The 21622-nt window shown below is 40.2% G+C and overlaps 1 protein-coding gene across 8 annotated transcripts in view; it reads left to right on the top strand.

Moving 5' to 3' along the window:
• The window catches only part of nrxn2a (neurexin 2a), a 135624-nt gene that overhangs the window by 40064 nt on the left and 73938 nt on the right, over positions 1 to 21622 (top strand). For 6 of the 8 annotated variants that reach the window (XM_046038891.1, XM_046038889.1, XM_046038888.1 and 3 more), the window contains 6 exons: positions 2545 to 2846; positions 6748 to 6909; positions 12971 to 13400; positions 14070 to 14453; positions 15296 to 15499; positions 18264 to 18290. In XM_046038891.1, the coding sequence (XP_045894847.1) occupies positions 2545 to 2846; positions 6748 to 6909; positions 12971 to 13400; positions 14070 to 14453; positions 15296 to 15499; positions 18264 to 18290 (1509 nt within the window). The remainder of the gene's footprint in view (positions 1 to 2544; positions 2847 to 6747; positions 6910 to 12970; positions 13401 to 14069; positions 14454 to 15295; positions 15500 to 18263; positions 18291 to 21622) is intronic. The other 2 variants (XM_046038892.1, XM_046038887.1) reach the window with 1 other exon arrangement.

The following is a 21622-nucleotide window of genomic DNA, read 5'->3' as shown; positions in this document are numbered from 1 at the left end:
AGGGGGGGGGGTTACACAAAGCAACAAGATGTGACAATAAAAAAGAGAAGCGGGAGAGACATGTAGAGATCGCTGCTACTGCCATTAAATTCTCCGGATCTTCCCCTGCTTATATGGACATTTTGTGAAATTGTCTTATAGGTGCAGCCAAGGTATTAGGTTGATGTCTCTTCCCCCAGTCAGCTGCAACATGCATAAAGTCCTGAACTGCTCCAGCAGCATCTCTTAGCTGGTGTCTCTGATGGCATTTCCTCTGAGTTAGTGCCAAAGTCAATCTGGTGTCAGAGCAAACACAGCCTTTATTTCCTTTTTTTTCCCACAAGCTGGTAAACATTGTTGCTGCAGACAATGGGCCACCTCCTTGATAAGCAGGAAAGCACAGATATGTCCCGCTGCCTTTCTAGACACCCACACACTTCCACTGATCCCTCAAAGACCTTCAATGGGGCTTCAGGGTTGTCTGCTAGTGACGTCTTCATTATAGAAAGCTGGTAATGACAGAAAGATGATTGCACAGGATATGATGCAAATCCTTTTGTTACATGGACTGATGTCCCATGAGAAAATCTTTGGATATTAGATTAAATGGTAGCTGTGCCAGTGGGGTTATCAACTGGACATGTAAGCACGATCATGTTTTGCTAAATTAGGCCACAACACTTCTGAGGTCCCATAATAATTCTTTCTCAGCCACTTTAAGTTGCCTTCAGTGTTCACTATCTTAACTCTGCACCTGCACCTAGGTTTGTATTTCACCTACAACATCAGTCACTTGCATAACTTCCCATTTAGGCTCACAAACACTAGCTTAACAAGCAGTACTTGAGTAACTACACTGCTCAAACAATAGAGTCTAATGGGACCACTGATCTTGTTGGCTTGAAGTGGCCCCGGAGTTCAGAAGCTGACATTTACTGTACAAGCAAACATAGGCTTAAGGGACAGCTTATCCATCTAGCTTGCAACAGCTTACTCAGTAGTTTTGAGGCTGTATCTTACAAACAAGCAAAGGAAGGACTGTCTATACTGGTTTGAAATGGCCCATTAATAACTATATCCATGTCATTTTGCCAGTGTGGTGTCAAGTTCAGTTTTCAAGAGTTTGCTGCTGTTTCCGTTCAGGTAGTTGCCTGTCTTCACAGTCTCAAGGTTTATAACTTGGTCCTTAATAGTTTTGATTTCCCAAATTCATATTGTAATTTGAATTTTACACGTTTGTGAGTAAGGTTTTTGTGTGTAAATGTATCTATCTGCTGTATCTATCCATCTATCGACCTACAAGGGATTGCTTTTTTATTAATTTATCCAAAACATTCTTATTTGTAAGTTATCATTCAGCATACATTGGCAATTGTTGATTGAAATGTAATATCAAGAATTATTTTGTGTCATTTGTAGAGATCACCAAAGGGGCCCACTAATGCATTTGTGCAGCTTGTGAGAAAAGTTACGTTGCTAATGCAGAATTCCAGAAATCAATGACGCAGACAAAAAACAGCATCTTCCTTTTGCTTAAACCTGAAAACTGCTTTCATTGGAACAGCTGGGGAAACTGATTGAGCCATCAGATTTTACTGTACATTTAACATGCTCAATGGAAATTCCTTTGACTGCTGGTGTGAATTAGAGGTTTTACCAAGCCTGACACATTTATAATGCCATTTTGAAACTGTCACTGTTGAATAAATTGTTGTATACTTTTCTTATTGCCACAAATATTATTAAAACACCAAAACCAACAATGTGTAAGTATCTCAGTACGTCATGACTGCCCTACCCAGTTTGTGGTAATCAGCTCCAAGACCATGTTTTCCCACTGAATATGTAAATCTTTAAAAACTGTTCATGAATATGTATTTTCATTTTTTTTAAAGGACAAATAAACAGCTGGGCGCTGAAGTTTTTAATTTTAATTGGGCATTTGTTGGAGATTATTTTTGGCTGCAGATTTTGTGTGCTAGTTAGTATTTACAGCTGCAGAGTGTATGCGGGATAGACTCAAAGTTAAGTATAGCGCCCATGTTCATCGTAATAAAGGAAAAGTTTAACACTGTGGCTCTCTGATGTGTTTTTTATGGTCTGTGGTACAGAGAAATACATTTCTTTAGGCTTTGGCTACACACAGTACTTGTTAGAAGGATCAGTTAATTGCTGGTTTTGGTCTTTTCTTGGGGGTTTTTGACAATAAGAAAAATTCAGAATATCCCCCGATTTATCCTTAAATGTGCAAACAACTGACAGAATCATGTGATTCCCACTTATAGTACATTTGTCCTTCAGAATGTACAGTGATTTTGTAGCATAAGTGACACAAATATATACATGGCTGTTCAAGTTAGTTTTGGTGATAGTGAAATATTTGTTGAATGATGTACTGTATATTGTCTACAAATTTTAGTCTTGTTTCTTCCATCAAAGCTGTACCTATCTCAACATGTCACTGAAGTAGTAAATTGAAAGTAGAAATATACCGTGCAGTAGATGTATCAAACTTAAGCATGATGACTGAAACAAATAAACAAGATGCTTCTCCTCCCCTCTTAGGGCAGGAGGAGTCAGTGGCCACCTTCAAAGGCAATGAGTTCTTCAGCTACAACCTGTCCCAGACTCCCATTCAGAGCAGTTTGGATGAGATCACGCTGTCCTTCCGTACTCTGCAGAGGAACGGCCTGCTGCTTCACACAGGGAGGTCAGCTGACTATGTCAACTTGTCTCTGAGGAATGGAGCTCTCTGGCTGGTCATCAACTTGGGCTCTGGCGCTTTCGAGGCCCTTGTGGAACCTGCCAGTGGGAAATTCAATGACTATGTCTGGCATGATGTTCGAGTGACACGCAACCGCCGCCAGGTGTGTATACATCCACTGCCTGTGACTTCCACACATGCTGCTCACGGGAAAAAGAAACTCCAACTTTTTGTAAAAAATGTAGATGTTGAGCCTGTCATCATGGATGCCACTGGCAGAAAGGGTCTAAAATCGTAAAATGTATGTTGAAGAGAAACCAATCACTGTATACAGTATAGTCATCTTAATCTGTAATTTAAATTGTATGAGGTACACTTAAATATGTAATTCATTTTAACATTTGAATCAGATTCTTATGAGGTCCAGGTAATACCAGTCCAACGTAAACCCTAACAAACACTGTACTTTCCACGTTCTGATAGAAAATACAAGCTCATATTAGGTGGGTAGTGATGGTGCATTGGATAACCTGACACATCCACCAATGTGTCCCTGAGCAATACATTTAACCGCTAGTTGCTCCAGAGGCGTGTGACCTCTGACACGTATAGTAATTATAAGTCGCTTTGGATAAAAACGTCAGCTAAATGAATAAATATAAATGTTAAATGTATGGGTGGCAATGGCGTATATGAGTATATGACAAATGTCTCGGTGAGAGACGCGGGTTCAATTCCCACTGTGACACATTGACCAAAGTGTCCCTGAGCAAGACACTTAACCCCTAGTTGCACTGTACTCCAGCCAAGTACAGCTCAGGCCTAAGGTTTTATATTCATTAATGTTGTCTACCGGACAAAGCACAGTGTTGAATTCCCAAACTAATTTACATGCCAGGATGTGTCTTTTACAGTAAATGTTACCCTGCTTATTTGACTGCAGTCATTCTACATACAGTCATTAGTCCTTTCATACATACCTCAAAGCTCCACTGATAAATTTGTAAAGTAAGATGTGTATTGTGAAAGGTGTTGCTTTCTGCTATAAACCTACAGATTATTATCCATTTCTGAAGGTCTATGGAGTGTTTTAAAAGCTCACAAATTTTGTCAGGTGACCAACTAACAAATGTGTCACACACAACTGCGTATGCTAATGTTTCTGGTGTGTATACAAATGTTGAAGCTGAAGATAAAACAACTTGTCTGCCAGCATTTAATATTTTTTTCATGCAACTATAAACATGCAGTAACTTGGTTTTGTGGTCACTTGGTGGTAGCTGAGGCAAGATGTTAACACAACACTGACATATCTGTTAAGATGATATGGCGACGTTGTTAGCAAATAGTTTCTTATTTACACATGCAGCAGTTACAGAGCAATATCATTGCTGAGTTGTGTTTGTGGCCACTCGACAAATGTAAGTCAAATATTCATTCTTTTTAGCTCAAACATCTGACTCTTTAGCACCAGCTAGTCAACCGTGTCTGTCAGCTGTTTGGTAATGAACCAGTGTACAATGGGTTTTTAGAGCTTTTTCATTTGGCCACTGATACCACTGTTGTTAAACACAGCTAAAATGTTCCGACTTATTCTTTTGACTTCTTGATCAGGGACACCTGATGATGCCATAGTTAAAATGTCAGAGCTGTGCTCATTAAATATTTTTTGAGGATTAACTCAGTGTGTCGCCACAGTTTTTTGAATTGCTTTTGTATTTTGTGCTTCTGTCTGCCAGTGTGCATGGCATAAATTTGGAAAACGTGCAGCCTACAACATGTTGAGGCACAAAAATTGTATCGACTGAAGCAGAGATCTATAAACTGAGGCACAATGTAATATCCTTACCTTAGAAGTGCATTTTTAAAAATCCAGCCCTGCGGATGATTTCTAGCACAATATTGCAACCTTAAGGAAATATGGATTCTGAAGTCAAACAGAGTCCTAGCATTTTTATGCCAAATAAAGTGATCACTACCTGAACTATAACTATGCTTCTCTACAATGAGCTTTCTATGTGCACTGCACTTAAATGTTTGATTTCTTTGCTAAAGTAGAACTCATTTTGTATCTAGCCATCATCACCAATATATTCTGAATCTGTCACATTAACCTGCATATAAAGTTGCCTCCTCCTCCACATCTTCCTTACCCTTGCTTCCAGAAGAGCGGCAATTCAATGCTTGCAACGTCACTTATGCTTTCAGCCATGCATTTGATCCCTGTGTAAATTGCTCTCCCCTCAGCTAAGTTACCTCACTGACATGTAGATAGGGAGTACTGTATCTCCCGAGAGAGTGCTGGTGGAAACATTTTATTAGATCCGGTGGTACTTTTCAGGCTATAATTCCTCTCCAACTGTCTGTTTTTACTGTTGTGGGCAAACTGATTGGTGCTCATTCTCTCTACTTTTCTGACCCTTATTAACGATGCATCCACCTCTTTCTGGGCCTGTACAAACCATACTCACACACAACACGCTAATATGCGCACACATTATCTGTTGTTGTTGCTCCTAAACACAGAACTCAATTCTTGGTGTAACTCTTGAGCTCCACTAACACATGTACATGTTTCCCTTTCATCCGCTCTGTGTAATACCAGCTGTGTAGAAATCCTGAAGAAATTATGATGAAAGAGCAGACTGGATACTGAATGTTACCCCGCTGTGTGCTTGTAATTAATGATGTTTTTGCTTAATTCAGTAATTATCTTTGAAAGCATTCATCCCTCACCTCTGATTTTGAAAGTAGTAAAAGTAAAAGAAAGCAGTAAAGTAACTATCTGGGTTGTAATACCCATTATTAGAAATTGGTCATGCTTTTCTAGACGTTGTGGAGTGAAAGAGAAAGCAGCATCAATCAGTTTCCAGACATGAAAGCACTTCGGTTTTCTGAAGTTTCTTGATGTGCAGTATCATCAACCCACAGTCAAGCCCTGCCATTGTCCACTGTCTAAGCCAAAGATACTGAAGGCCTCACCACTAGACAGATGGAAATCAATATCTGCCAGAAGCAGAAAATGGTGAGGCAGAACGTTGTTTTAGAGACCTGACACCTAACACACCATGTCAGGTCATTTCTTTGTCTCTTATCCTCTTTTGCTTTCAACATACCAGTAATTTTACAAAATAGACACCACGGATTTCACAAAGGTAAATGCTCAAGATACAATTGGAAGACCTTTTAAAACCTGATAGCTTGATCACAGGTCCCACTTTTTAAATGATTTGTTTTGTGTGTGCTTACTGAGACCTGTCTGGGTGATTATGATTAATTTGTTCCGAATGAGGCCACGCCACTTTGCTACTCTTATCTATTTAAGCCACGGTCTGTCGGGTCTGGTTGTGGTAGTAGAGTTGTTATCTATACTTGTGTCCAGAAATGCAGCTGAGCGTCTCCATCATCTTTGTCATCCTTCTCTTTTAATAGAAACCATCCCATTATTATCTGTAATGTCTAAATATATACATATTGCAAATGCCTAAATGCACAATTAAATAACTATTAGCCTTTCACAGTAGATTTTCCTGAAAATTTTACATTTTTCACCCCCCCAAGAAATCATAATTGTTTTCACTTCCCCAAAGTGGGAGCTGTTAACTGTAGGCTTATTGTCATGGCAACAGGCATATCATTATTTTTTCTCCTATAGCCCTTTTCAGTAATTCATTCCCTTTGTCTCTGTGTACTGATGAGACTGAGATGGGAATAATCTTATTTTGCTGCTGCCACTGTACGAGTAACATAGCTACTATCTTGATATCTTTAATCTCAAATTAATTGAGTAGCATTCATATTGCTTTGGAGCCAAAATATCAGTCGAAGGAATATTTATGGTATATTGACGCCACTGCAATCCTGCTAATATATCAGAAACAAGGATCAGCTGGGATTAGTGAACCCTTCAAATCTGTTCTTGTAATTGCCTTCAATATCCAACATTAAGACAAGCTCAACTAGAATCAAGAAATGAAGCATGAAATAATTAGGCTAGTTCTTTCTGTCTGACATAAAATCTCTCCATGTCTTTTACTTCCCTCCACCCCCAACGGCTCCTCTAGGTGACGATCTTGGTGGACGGCATTCTCACCACCACCGGATACACTCAGGAGGACTACACCATGCTGGGCTCTGATGATCTCTTTTACATAGGGGGCAGTCTCAACACAGCTGACCTGCCAGGCTCCCCGGTCAGCAACAACTTCATGGGCTGTCTGAAAGATGTGAGTACAGTTTGACCTCGGTCCCAGCAGAGGACTGGAAATACTATCCTACCCTCCTTAGATAGCACTACCCCTTCCTATAAGCAGAGCATGTTGTGCGTATAGAAAATCACCCCTCACATTCGTATTGATTCTCCTGTTGTAGGGTGTTTGAAGGAGAAACATGTAGCTGAGAGGCTGCGCTGAGCGGAGTTATGCATTTATAGATTCCCACAGGAATCCCTTTGAGAACATAGCACTAACATGCAGAAGAACCAGATGCATCTTCTCCTGTTTGAAACACAGTCTGAACTCAGTTTTCATCAGTACTTCAACATTTTTAAAGCTTTTTAACTCAGGCCTGTACCTGTCACATTGATTATCTCGAGCAAGCAAGTTAAAATCGTGCATTAGATTTAGTATAGACAAAGCAGTGAATTATGGGTAAAAGCCCAATTTCAGCTCTTACATATTTTTAATGAAGTGAGCAATCTCATAAAAAGAAAATGATGTGCTATGTGCATTATAAGTTGGAGAAATGCTCTCTCTTCCCAAGGAAGGATTAGGAGGAGACAAGACTAAAACAGACAGTTGTTTGAATAGTCATGTGGAAAGTAGCATAAGCACCAATGTGGCAGATGGGTGTAAAATAAATATTTTCTTGGGGTCAATTCCCAGCTCAAACATGAGTTTTCTACTGTCAGAGACACTTACCTCAAAGGATATAAGATAATTTATTCCACAAATGCTTATAAACTGTTATTAGGCTCTGCTCTTGATCCCCATTAAATCCAGCTGCATGGGATTCAGCTGGCAGTACAATACATCACCAAGGCAGGGCTGGACTGGGACAAAAAATCAGCCCTGGCATTTTTGGCCAAGGCAGCCCACCAAAATCGGTCAGACACCCCTCACCAATACACAATTGATGTTTTTAGGGGGTCAGATTAGGGGTGTGATGAAACACTGAGACGTGACGTTGCACAAGATTGATGTCCATGTCTACAAGACAAGAATATATTTTAATGGAGCTACTATTTCTAAAAAATATTTATAAATGAAATATTTGATAGGAGAGTGTGGGGGTCCTCCCCCAGAAGATTTTAGCATTAAAAACTTGGAACTTTATCTTTATAAAGGGAAGCAAAAAATTCAGGTGGCAGGTGACAATTCAGAATATAAAAATATAACAAAATATAATGCAGTAATCAGTAGCTTATTATTATTTTTTGCTAAAGTTACTTTTTCGGACAACGCAGAGGTTTCTTCTATATTTACATTGCATTGCAGGTTTTCTTATTGTGCAAATAAACCTCTCTTTTTTTGTTAATTAACATTGCAAGCCATTTTTCAGAACATTTTTAACAAATGCTTCCAAAAAGTGGTGGCTACATGTCCCCAGCTTCCCAGTGTAAATGACCCCTTCCCTGCTCCCTCCCTACAGGTTGAGCTACTCCATGCTTCACTTTGTCCCTCTGTTTCGCTAACACACGCCTCCTCCTCTGCCTGTCAGTGGCCACCACAGCTCTTTTACTCCTTCAAGTGCCTGTGCCTGCACTACGTAGGGTACTGCAGCTGATGTTGAAGCTACTGCAGCCCCGGTAGGAAACATATCGGTCATTTGGTGGGAGCCGTCTGAAGAATGTTTTTTTTGTTGGGCCGTGACGCCAGAAACAGAGAGCAGAGGGGGTGGGGACTAGTAAGAGATGTGATTGGGCCGGCCCAATGTCAGTATAGAAAATCACCCAACAGGCCGCTGTCCGTGCTTTATGGGCCGATCGTTGGCCCATTTTTTAATAACAGTTATATAAATAAAACATTTACATTACACCGGCTCCAAAGGTGCGTCGGCCCACCGGGCATTTGCCCGGTATGCCAGATTTCCAGCCCAGCCCTGCACCAAGGACAGAACAGGCACATCATTTTTAGATATGGGATACACAAAAGCACAAGGCAAATAGAGTAGAAATAACCTGCAAGTAACAGCTGCGGCAAGTTGGAGCAAAAGCATAACGAGCACCAGCTTCCTTATGCGTGAGAGTGGGAGCATGGTAGATTATAAAGACTGTCATATTGTCTTGTTAAAAGTCAATTGATGACTTGTTTGAATATTGTTGGAGACTGTGTGCTTGGCTTCAGTGGTCTGCCTAACTAACCTGAAAATATGTCTTTTCTGTTTAATTTTTTTTTTTTTAGAACCCAACTGGAAAAGATGTTTCATCTGTCTTAGGCCACAGAGCATCCAGTTTGTGCAAATGTATTTATGATGGAGAGCTGAAATCTTCATGCTGATGTTTTCGTGTCCACAACAAGTAATCTTTGTTTCAAAGATCAGTCCCATGACACAAATTACAGACAAATTCTTTATATGAGTTTTAGCTACTCTGGACTCACTATGGATGGCAATGTCAGTTGGTCGCTCTGTTGTCCACCACTTTGGTCCAAACTTATCATTTAAATGATAACAACTATTGGATGGATTCAGCAACACAGAGTTGAACACAGTGTAGGACCAAACAAAATCTGAAGATTGTCTGTTGGTCCACAATGCATCCACATTTCCTTTGCTGTGCCATAAAAGGTCATTCTTTGCTGGTCTAAATATGTGTAGCCATCCTACTGGAATCTAGACTCACAGTCACGTTGGGATCTGGAGTTCACATGTATCGCATTCTAAGCTACTTCTGGATCTGTCATTGACCCCTTCCTCACATTTACCCACATTGAGCCCCCAAAGTAAAGTTCCCTCACAATTTTGGAGGGATTATTGGGTCAGAATCAAAACTAAAAGTCTAAATCGAAAACTAAAAGTCTAAATCAAAAATGCATTTGATATTAGGATAGGGCATTTAGTCTTTAGAATTGGGCATTTGGGATTGGGCACTTGGTATTTAGGATTGGGCATTTGGGCATTTAGGATGTAGGATTGAGGGCTTTATGCAAATAAGGGGGCGTGGCCCAAATACTGGAGGCTGGGTTTGAAACGGCTGGTGCAAAAAGGCACCTTATGGTCAGCAGGGGGAGCTCTGAGCACTAAAGAGCACACTGCAATGAAACCAAACAGAGCGAGTGAGCTGGGCTAGAGGGAAGACTATCTTTTATAATGTGATAACTTCAACTTCATGAAAGCATAACATTTCTGTGGCCTCAAAGTCACCAGTGAATTTTTGGTTTAGTTTTCAAATTAGACTTTTAGTTTTAGACTTAGTTTTAATTCTGACCTAATAATCCCTCCATACACAATGGCCAAATATCTGCACAACTAATGACATTCCCATTAGCCACAGCTGTACTTTGTGTTTAGGGCTAATAACACACCAAGATAATGAATCTGGCAAATATTACCTGCTAAACATGAGCATGTGAGCATTGCCATTGTGAGCTTGTTAGCATTTTACTCAAAGCACTGCTGTGCCTAAATATGTTTTAGGCTATTCCTTTTGAATCTCATAGTCCACACAGTCTACACATATGTAATTGTCCATATGAGTTAAACTCTGCAGTACAGACACATTTAAAGTGAATTTGTATTTGTTATAGTATTGGCAGTATTCGTTAATAAAGTACATATCGTCAAAATTTTACAGCACTCAAGCATTAACTGGATTATTTTTAAATGGAGTGTCTACATAACTAATCTGCAATGTGCATACACTGAAATGAAAATGAGATGTTATTTATGGACAGGTTATTGTCCCGGCATCGCTGCCAATGCTGCAACCTCCGCTCTGTGGGCGGTGTGGCTGTTGGTGGTGTTTAGACCTACTACTGCTGTGCGTAGTCACACAGATGTACCATAGGCATGGAGGGAGAATATGATGGGATAAAGTGTTAAAATGAGATGACAAACTCGAAAAGTCCAGGTAATGAGGGTGAGCGGTGACAGAGCTGATCAAATGGGATCATCCAGGAGCCAGGTTCAGAGACAGGTCAGTCCAAGACAGAAGCTTGAGTTTGGTGATGAGCTAGAGGAATAAAGCTCTGTGGTGAATTGGAAGGATTCATCCATAAATATTCATCTTAATCCATGTGGGAAAGAAAAGTGAGCAGTGACTAAAATATTTATTGTATAAGCAGAGGGTCTATTTAGGGGGATATCTGTCTTTCTTTCTTTATTGAATGAAGAAGGTCTGGGGCCATGACTAATCTCTCAAGAGGTTACATGATAACAGATGTGAGTGCTGTATAGAGGCAATCAGGTTCATCAGGCGCAGGAAAAATAATGGCCACTTTCAGACGAATGTTACGACTACAACAACTAGCTGGGAGAGATGGGTTTCTCTTTGAAATCACCAGCTTATTGGTCTGTAGTATGTGTGCCTACAGGATATTCCACACCGCATCATTAGGTTCCTCTCCTTAAATGCTTCAAAGATTGTACCCAATTTGATTGTGAAGAATGTTCTTACATAGCTGGTATGTAAGAGCTGGTATGTTCTTACATAGAAGGTCTCAGGCTGCTGTTATTCTTCATCACTTGAGCATAAAAGACACGAGGGCTTTGTCAGTCAACACCTAGAAGAGCTTTATTCTTGTGTTTTGGGAAAGTATGTAATCCTTGTCACAAACAGGCGTCTGAATTGGTGAAATAGGATTCCACTTCCTGTATTGTCCTTTGGCTTAGATAATACCCCAGCAGAGGTCACAGTGTGCTGCTTTATAGCCATCTACGCATTTCTTTTAGATGTGGTTTTCACATAATTGATGTCTGTATATATATATATATATATATAAATAAGTGACTGTCTGGATTGACCATCTTCCCATTTAAAAATTGCCTGTTACACTGATTTCTCAATGGTCAGTTTCGCCATCTGATTTTGTTGCTTAATTAGTCACACTGAGGCAGTGTGAAGTGTGATATTGGCTCAAATTGCCTCTCAGCTTGGCTGTTGGTCCTCTGTGCAGTGTGGTGTGTCACCTCAGGCAGTGGCTGGTTGCAGAATGATGTTGCAGATAACAGTGAGCTCCAGGTGACTTACAACTGGTACAAAACGAGACATGGATTGTTGTTTCCTGCTGTGCATATTGATGAACTCAGGATGAAGTAGAACATAATCCAATAACAGCACAAAGAAGCCTGCACAGGCATTCTATGGTGCATTGTATACTTTCAGTTTGAACAGGATATTGTTTATTTTGTATTTTGTATGAGCAAATATCTTTTAAAACGGGTTTTATATTTCTCTCTGTTTCCTGTGGTTGATCTAAAATATCAAATCAATAGCCAGACATTCCTCAAACACAGAGGGAGGTCTGTTGTACTGTACATTCACTGCAGCCGGAGTGCTGTTTAGCAGCTTCTGCATCATGAGCTCAGCAATGAAAGTGAGCACTCACAAGTTTATGACCTCTTACATTTACTAAAATTACTTCTTTATATAATAAATTGTGTGTTGTGCTTGAGAAGGATGGAGTCCACATCTCTCCCACCCACCCTCTCTGCTTGGACTTGCTGTTTTTCAATTTACTTAGTATAAACACACACAATTGTTTGTCATTGTGTAGGTGCTATGTCTGTGATTCCTCTGCTCCGAATTTAAGATTATTCTACCGTCAGACCCATTGTACCTTCCTGAGTGAGTCAGCTAAATGTCTGAAATGTAAATTTTTGCATTTGCATTGAAATCTAAATGCGTTTCTCTGTTTTCTCTTGACAATTTCCACAAAATTGTCATGAGAAAACCAGAAAACATCCTGATCAAAAACCAGCCAGATTCTTGGTGTGGTGAGGAACTGATTCTCTGTTCTCACAAATCAAACAGTACCAGTAAAACACAACGTGCACAGTTCCACATGCGTCCTCTATCTCTGCATGGATACCCAGCACGAGTCAGGAATTAATGCGTCAAGTGCTTCCACATCTTATTAAAGATGCCAGTTTATTTGACACAACTCTGGAAATGAAATGAAATCTGAGCTCTGAGTTCAGGGATGATTCAACATGTATTCTGCCACATGTCCTTGTGCATGCTGCTGTGTCACATCAATTCTTGTATTGATGAGGAATATTCAACCTTTGAACTGAATTTATTGCTCTCTCCAACTGTCATATCACCACAACATCTCTCTCATTTATTAGGTGGTCTACAAGAATAATGAGTTTAGACTGGAACTGTCACGGCTAGCTGAACAGCAAGACCCTAAGATCAGTATCCATGGTGACCTGATATTCAGCTGTGAGAATGTGGAAGCATTGGAGCCGGTCACCTTCGACACGCCGTCTGCATACTTGACATTGCCCAGGTGGAATACGAAGAAGACAGGCGCCATAACTTTTGACTTCCGCACCACAGAGCCCAGCGGCCTGCTGCTGTTCAGCCACGGTAGTCTTCAGGGTACACAGCCTGACAGGAAGCCCAGGGCCGACTTCTTCGCCATAGAGCTGCTGGATGGATTACTCTACCTGGTCATGGATATGGGCTCTGGCAGCGTCAAGATAAAAGCCAGTAACAAGAGGCTCGATGATGGCGAGTGGTGCCACGTGGACTTCCAGAGGAATGGGCGCAACGGTAAGATAATTATGTGCATTTGTGAAGGCAAGGGAAGCATTCTGTCTGCTTCTGTTACTGTGTTTCTCCAGTTTTAGCTGTGGAGTAGAAACGGTTCCAAGCTGTGAAATCGCCATATGCCAGCATGGATACAGTCACATCAGCATGCTCTTGCTTTTCATTCACTGCAGCGAAACATGCCAGCATATTAGGTTTTAATTACCATGATATTTTTAGTTTGTTATATTCTATGTATGACATTTTGAAATCTGTGTTAACCTATTTCACAAGTGGCCAATTATACAGTCACCCATCTGAAATTGGGCCTTATTAGTACAATCCAAATGTCTGCCTTATTAGTAGAAGTCAGAAAAATACACACAGTTCCTCCTCTGTTTCCTCCTTCACATTTCTATAAATACATTTCCTTCCTTCTCAAGCAGAGTTAGATTTGTCATTTATAATTCCTCACTTTTCCAGAGCAAGTTTTAGTTTTAGCTTCTGCTTTTTGCTCACAAGGACTGGAAAGACAGTTTCTTAATCCACATTTTTTTTAAGACAAGCAAAGACTAGTGCCCACTTCCTCAGCCTCACAGTTTGTTCTCACTTAGCACACCCACACACACCTGTCTTCATTTTCTCCAACAAAACATTGTATAAGTACATGTTGACTCACTGTCTGCCCTACAGGCTTTATCTCCGTGAACAGCCTGAGCATCCCCTTTTCCGCTAATGAAGGCAGTGAGATCCTTGACCTAGATGGGGACATGTATCTTGGAGGTTTACCTGAGGATCGCCAAGCCCTCATGCTCCCACCTGAGGTATGGACGGCCTCCCTAAGCGTTGGCTACGTGGGCTGTGTGAGGGACCTCTTCATTGATGGACAGAGCCGTAACCTGTGGAGACTGGCAGAGGTTCAGAGCGCCACAGGTGTCAGCAGCTTCTGTACCAGAGAGACTCACATCAGGTGTGCCAGAGACACATGTGCCAACGGTGGACACTGCAAAGAAGGCTGGAACCGCCACATTTGTGACTGCAATGGTACTGGCTACCTAGGTCCCAGCTGTGAGAAAGGTAAGAGTTTCTGAGAAGGATGGGGAGGATGAGTGATTTTTAAAATGCTGCTGCAAAGCTTTTAACACACTTTGGCCGGTATTTTATTTATTATCTTAGCTGTGTAGTGGCTGGAAAGTGCCTGCACAGATTGAAAAAAAAATGTGGATACAAAGAAAATTCATTATCAGGCCTTAATGCTCAGGCCTTCTAAACAATAATAATTTAAATGCAATTGAAGTATTCACAATGTTCATACTGTATAATGTCATATCTATTCAAATGAGAGCTGTGCTCACAGAATAACCCTCTACGTCCACAAAGCAGTTTTGGTGAGAATGAAAGGACCAAACAAAATGTTGTTATTTAAGCCGTTCAAAAGTAAATTACAGTTTTTCTACAGTATAGTGATTCATTAATGAATTGTCAGTATCATAAGGTTGCCAGTGCTATGAGTGTTTCATTAGAAATGCAGTGCTGCTTTGGTAGAGTGATTCAGCCTGAATCACTCTGCATTTACCATGCAGATGGTTTTCTCACAGAGAGGCCAAATTACGCAGATCCATTGGCAGCTAATAGTATGAGGGATATATGAAAATCCCCCTTGTGATGATGGCTATAAATCCTCCAGAAATTTGATTGCTGCTGCAATCTCTCTTTCTTCGTATGCTCCAGGCTTTTTCTGCCATCTGGTGCGACTGATGAAAACTGCAATCTAAAATTATATCATGCAGTACCTGAGATAAGCTCAAATTGAATTCAGGTTTCATTCCATAAATGCCACATTGTGTTTTAAGTTTGGTGTTGCGATTCCCTCTGGGGTTCAGCGTCTAGCTAATGCTTCCTCTTTCTGAAATCTGTAGAGGCCACCATGGTGAGCTATGACGGCAGCATGTATCTGAAGGTGGTGCTGCCAAGGACGATACACACAGAGGCTGAGGATGTGTCCCTCCGCTTCATGTCCCAGAGGGCCTTTGGTCTGCTGATGGCCACTACCTCTCAGCAGTCTGCGGACACCCTGCGTCTGGAGCTGGACGGAGGCAGAGTGAAACTCACTGTGAATCTGGGTAATGCTGCTGCGGCAAATGCGAGCAGATAATACCAATCGACCTTTCAGGACGTGTCACCTAACTAGAGTTCTCATGATATTAGTTTTGACTCAGACTCTCCCATACCCATCTTCATACACACTAACTACAGTTGCTTAAGAAAAGATGAGTGTATCCCTTGATTCTTTTGCATGTTGCTTGACTGTATTTTCAGAGTCCTATTTATGCAGTATAGTTCGATTTAACTGGAAATTCATGAATTAAATTATGAATGGACAGTTTCAAATCAAAGTGATAACATAATGAAATGCAAATTTAATTTTTTAGTTGGACTTTTAGAAAAAGATCATTTGGAGTTTAAAAATGGTTCATCTATGGATGGGACTTAAAGGAATAGTTCAACCGTTTGGGAAATATACTTATTCGCTCTCTGGCAAAAAGTTAGAGAGTTAGAGAAGATCGATACCATTCTCATATCTGTTCATGTATGTGTCCAAATATAATGCTATAGCCAGCAACCGGTCAGCTTAGCTTAGCACAGAGACTGGAAACCGAGGGGGAACAGCTAACATGGCTCTGTCAGATGGTGATAAAATCCACTTATCAGCAACTCTAAAGCTCACAAACTAATGCTTTATATCTTGTTAGTTTAATCCGTACAAAACTAAAGTGTAAAAACAACAATTCACAGTTGTATGGTCGTGGTATGTGTCGGACTATTTCTTGGTCATACGCACAGTTCCTGTAGTCTTGGCTGGTTCCCTGGCAAACGCTCAGCCAAGAAATAGTCCATTACATAACTCCCTGTAAAACGGAAAATTGATTTTTTTGTGAGCCAGCTGCTGGCTGTAGCTTCATATTTGCCGTAAAGATATGACAGTGGTATTGATTTTCTAACTCTTCACCAGAAAGAGAATAAGCCCATTTCTCAAAACGTTTGCTTTATGGCATCCAGGGTTTACCATGGCGATTGTTTTTAAAAAGGTAGCCTATGCCTCTTAACCACTACCACCAGTTTCACATTTTTGCCTCAATTGGAAAGCTTGCAGTATAGAGGCAGGAAATATGGGGGGGGGGTTATGAGGATCGTCACCTTTCATTCCATGGATAAAGCTTACAATATAATAAAAAAGTGGACAATTGTAACGTTTCAAGAATGCCATGTCTAAAACTAAAATCTTAAAAAGAAGAAGTAAAGCTAGGAAAAAGCTCAAGGGGTTTAATGCCTTTTAAGCAACTGTTGGTGTGTATGTATATTCTCTCTTTCTCTCTCTCTCTCTCTCTCGCTCTCTCTCTCTCCTCAGTTCATCCAGTGGTCAGGTCCCATCTGACCGTCTCGGCTCTTTCAGCCCTTCAATGGCTTGTCTGCAGTTCAAGGAGAAGGCAGTCAGAGACCAGTTCCGTCATTACGCTGAGATATTACCACTTAGACGATAGATATGACCGTTGTAGTTCCCTCCCCTCACATTTACTGGCCTGTCCAGTTTAGAGACGCTTCACTGAACAGAGGGTGATGGACACACACCCACACACAGTCACACACACACACACACACACACACACACACACACACACACACACCTGCATCAGATAGTCACCCTGGTCTCTGGCTGTCTGTATCCACTGCTCTGTGATGGTTGACAGCTTGAGAGCACACCTTAGCCACATGACTTAAATTTTACATATTTATCCTGTTGGATTCATTATTCAGAACATGCAAATGATGAGTGAGTGAATCCCATTTTGAACACTGCAGATGGACTTTAGAAGAAGAAATTAGCTGTTACTCATTTGTACACTTTTCATTCATTTCATGGTGTAATGATGGTCATGGTTCATTGTGGCTGCAGGTTGTGCAAATCGCCCTTTCCCTCTGTATTTAACTTGGAAAATAAATTACCACCAGGCCTGCAGAACAAGTAGGATACTGGATTATTTCATTTAACAGCAGTTTGAGTTCAAGAGTGAGGGCGGATCAAGGTTTGGGATTTTTAGTAGAGCATGACCTCAGTTATATTGCATGAAATTAATCGATAGCATTAATGTCTGCATCACTTATGAATGCATGCAGGACATCCTAAACAAAACATTGCAATAATCAACACTCACAGAATAGAATATACAGAAAACTAGTCATTTATTGCAAATTCTGCATAACTTAAGTAATTGCTATAACTTCAGTGCTACTGTTCAGTAGCCACTCTTACCTGGTCTTCTGAAGTAAATTCACTTTGCTCCTTTGAGTGAAAGGCTTTAAGATGGTTTATGCACTTTCATGTGTTCAAATCTTCAACCAAATCTAGCATGCAGGTCCCATTTTTGTTATCTGCTTAAGACAATTTTCCTCACCATGGTGCATGTTTGCTGTATTACCCCAAAGCATAAGTCACAGTCTCTGAAAGAGTCAAATTCATTTGTCGACTTAACGTAAGCAACCACATCAGAGCTGATACCGATGCTAAAAATAATACTGTCGCACCTCTACTTTTATGGTCAATAAAGCCCTTATTGATCCCAACTTTGATCTGGTCCATTGTGCTTCCAGCAGTGCCAGACACATGCTGAGGTTCTCCTTTCACTCACTGTTCCTAATTCTAATGTTATTATGGACACTACAGGGAGGAAAGTGGCGGTTTAGACTCTCGAGGCTGTCCCCGGATGGTGGGCTCTGAAAAGCACTGAACTTTCTGCAGAATTTACCTTTGAAGGATGTGAAATATTCTCCTCTTTTGTGCTGTTCTTTTTTCTTTTAATCTCACCATCTCACTCTCTCTCTCACCAGATTGTATCAGGATAGACTGTAATCTCAGTAAGTGTCTCCTATGATTTTCTTTTACTTTACCGTGATTTAGAGAACATGCACTGTGGTATAATGATATGCCTCTTGCTCTATCCCCTTATGAAACAGAAGAGAATTCATGTATTCTGCCCCCAAAATCCTCTCTGTTTACTGTTGATCCTAATCACAAGCATCTTTAAAAAAAAATAAGATCAAGAATGAGACTTCACTGTGGCAAACAGTACTGTTGAATATAATTGGACCTTTTTGCTCAACACTCATGAAATCCACATTTTACAAACAAATTCAAATTGAACATTTTTCCTTATTGCAATGTAATAATGTTGTAATCAAATGTAGCTAAATTTGACATACGGTAGTCTGCTGTTGTGCCGCCAATGGGTTTGCCATTCATGTGGCTGTGACTAATTTGCTCACATAGCTGATAACTGAGCACAGTTCAAGTACAATCAGCAATTATCTGTGGCAAGAAAAGCAGTACTCAGTTTAGAGAAAAATGTTTTTTGTTTTTTTTACCAGGCAATCACACTGCAGTGGCAGATCTGAGATTAATTTATAGGTTACCCTGATATCTGATCAAAAGATGATTATGAGACGAGACTGTCATCTGTCAAAAAGCATTTTGCTGAAATGTTGAAACATGTTTTAGAGATTACAGTTTGTTGCAGCCAGTTCTTCAGTCATGTGGTGGATCATATTCTTTTTAAGTAAGTGGAATCATCAATGTCAGCTTTTCATGACACATTCTTTGAATACAACAAGTGTCTGAATCTAACTACTCATCATACATCAACAGACACTTGTTATCCTGCTTTGTGATACCTTAAAAGTTTAATTGTAAGAGGCATTCTGAACCAGATGTGCTGTAAAAATGCACAGTGAATAGACTGGGTAAAGACGAGACAAGAGCATCCATCAAATACATTTTTCCTGAATTATGGGGTAGTTAAATGAGCGAACATGTTTCCATTGATTAAAAGACAGAAGAATGCCAAAGGCAGATCTTCCTCTGTATCAACAGAATTGATTTTCTGGTATTCTATACTCCTGTGAAATGGAGTGGTTGTACAGCAATGATGTCAGAATTTATGATGCAGATTGTTGCTCTCACTTGATGGTGAGAGTCAGGCAATTTAAGTCTTGGTTCAGACTATAGCGGAGTGAGAAATAGATAAAAGCTATTGCCAGTGAAGAGGTGAACAGCTCTTTGATATAGACCATCCAATACAGAGGAGGCTTATGAATCCTTAAAAAAGTAATCACTATAATCAAGTGCTGGCTGAAAGCTTGTTTCCACCCTCCACATAGGCTACTATATGAATAATTCCTGGATTCTCTAAAATTAATGTTCAATTTATCAATGATTTGCAGAGCAGCCTGAATATTAGTCATTATTATTGTTTTTATGTTCGTGTGAGATGAAGGGAACGGATTGCAACAACTGCTTTTGTACTCTCAAACATATTTTAACATGTAAGCATGCAGGATAGAAAAATCAATAACCTGCAGTCTGTACTGTAATTTTGTCTCATGTTAATCTATTGATCTGAGATGGAGATTTATGGCTATGCAGCAAAAAGGGACACCTTTACTGTTGCTACAGATTTACAACACATGTACCAGCCTAAGCAACAGTTCATTATCTTGTATGGATCACATTGTTTTTCTCTGATCAAGGTGAGTAGTGTGTGTTTGCGTTCATGGGTGTGTGGACGGCTGGACAGAAGTGTGCATGTACTGTCTATCTAAACCATATCAGTGACCCACCTGCAGGAGAGCAATGTATAGACATTTTAAATAGTTCATTTCACTCAGCTGAAAGTAAAATATATAGATAAATAATTACACAAATAGCAAAGAAAAACATATTTAAAATGGTGTTTTAAAAGGGCTGCGTATCCTTTATTACCTCAGATATCTGGCAAAGAAATTGCTCTCTTTACCAGCAGATGGCATGGTACCATCATGCACTGTCCACAGACAATATGTAGTCCTGCTGTATGTAGGCTTCTCTGCAAAATGAATCGTCTTCCTTATCAATTATACTGAATGTATGCTACACCAGTGACCTCTGTAGAGCTAATAGGGCAGATGCAATGATGGATGGCTTGTTAGTGGATTTTATGGTGGATAACAGAAAATTGAGCCACATTTTAAATTGCACACCATCATTTAGTGCACGCTATCTTTGGGGAGGATTGCAGTTTGCACCACAGAGTCATTGTGAATTTTAAACAATCTTGTTTTGATAACCCTAAAGGATTTCCTTACAGCTTGATTGCAGGAGGAAGACTTCAGATTTCTCAGGTGAGGTGTCTCGCGAGTGTAGCTCCTTGCTGATGGAATCAAAGAGGCAGCCCATCTGCAGCAGCTGCTTGGAAGCCGTCAGTGGTGGGGTTATGTAGTTGTAAGAACAAATGTTGCTGCAATGATGTTAATACATTTTCTGGAATCTGGGGAATAATGGTACACCACGCACTTTTTGAAATGATGCATTTGTTCTCCAAAATTACCATAACATGCTTTGATTAACACGTGCATCCTGCCTTCAAAGTCTCATCTGCTCACTCATAATAATGCTGACCTGTTTAACCGCACCGTGCCTTTGAAGTTATCCTTGTTTGAAAATATTAATCAAATTCAATTTTAACTGAGGATCAAACTGGACAAAATAGACCCCTTTACATGTGCGGCTTGCTCTGGAGCCTCTGGAAGATAAGCTTGTGAAGCAAAGGCACTTTTAGAGGAGCCCACATTTCAAAGGGTTTACAGTCAGATGTCTGTGTGAATACATATTATATTCCACCATTTTACTACCCATTGCTGCGCTAGAGATAAATCACTACCACTGATATGAAACGCACGTCGGTGCAGGTAGTTTTACTAGGTGTCCTTCATTTATAAACACTGAGACAATATTCATTATGACAAATCACAACAAATAGCCTATTAGCTGTACAATAAGAGGCTATTAAATGTAAATGGAAAAGAGTTCGCCGATTTAGCATTGCACCCCTATAATATTGAAAAAGTCAAGATGTGGACAGTTTTTAAAAAGAACCAGCCATATTGGTGGGGGAACTCCACACATCCTTCTTCCTTGCTAAATCTAGAGCCTACATTACCCATAATGCAACCCAACTGCTGATATTTCAGACGGAGATTCAAGTGTGTTATGCTAGTAGCGGCTAATACTTTTTATATACAGTCTATGGGCTAATATAGTATCCATCCGTTAGCCTTAAGCAGAGATGAGGAGCTGGCTACAGAGGTCTGGAAAGCTCATTTGTTTCTAACTCCACAACCCAATTTTTTTTCACTTACAAACTTGTAGTCTTCAG

This window comes from Micropterus dolomieu, linkage group LG23 (assembly GCF_021292245.1).
Source record: "Micropterus dolomieu isolate WLL.071019.BEF.003 ecotype Adirondacks linkage group LG23, ASM2129224v1, whole genome shotgun sequence".
Classification (NCBI taxonomy): domain Eukaryota; kingdom Metazoa; phylum Chordata; class Actinopteri; order Centrarchiformes; family Centrarchidae; genus Micropterus; species Micropterus dolomieu.
This window is presented reverse-complemented; position numbering and strand designations above follow the sequence as displayed.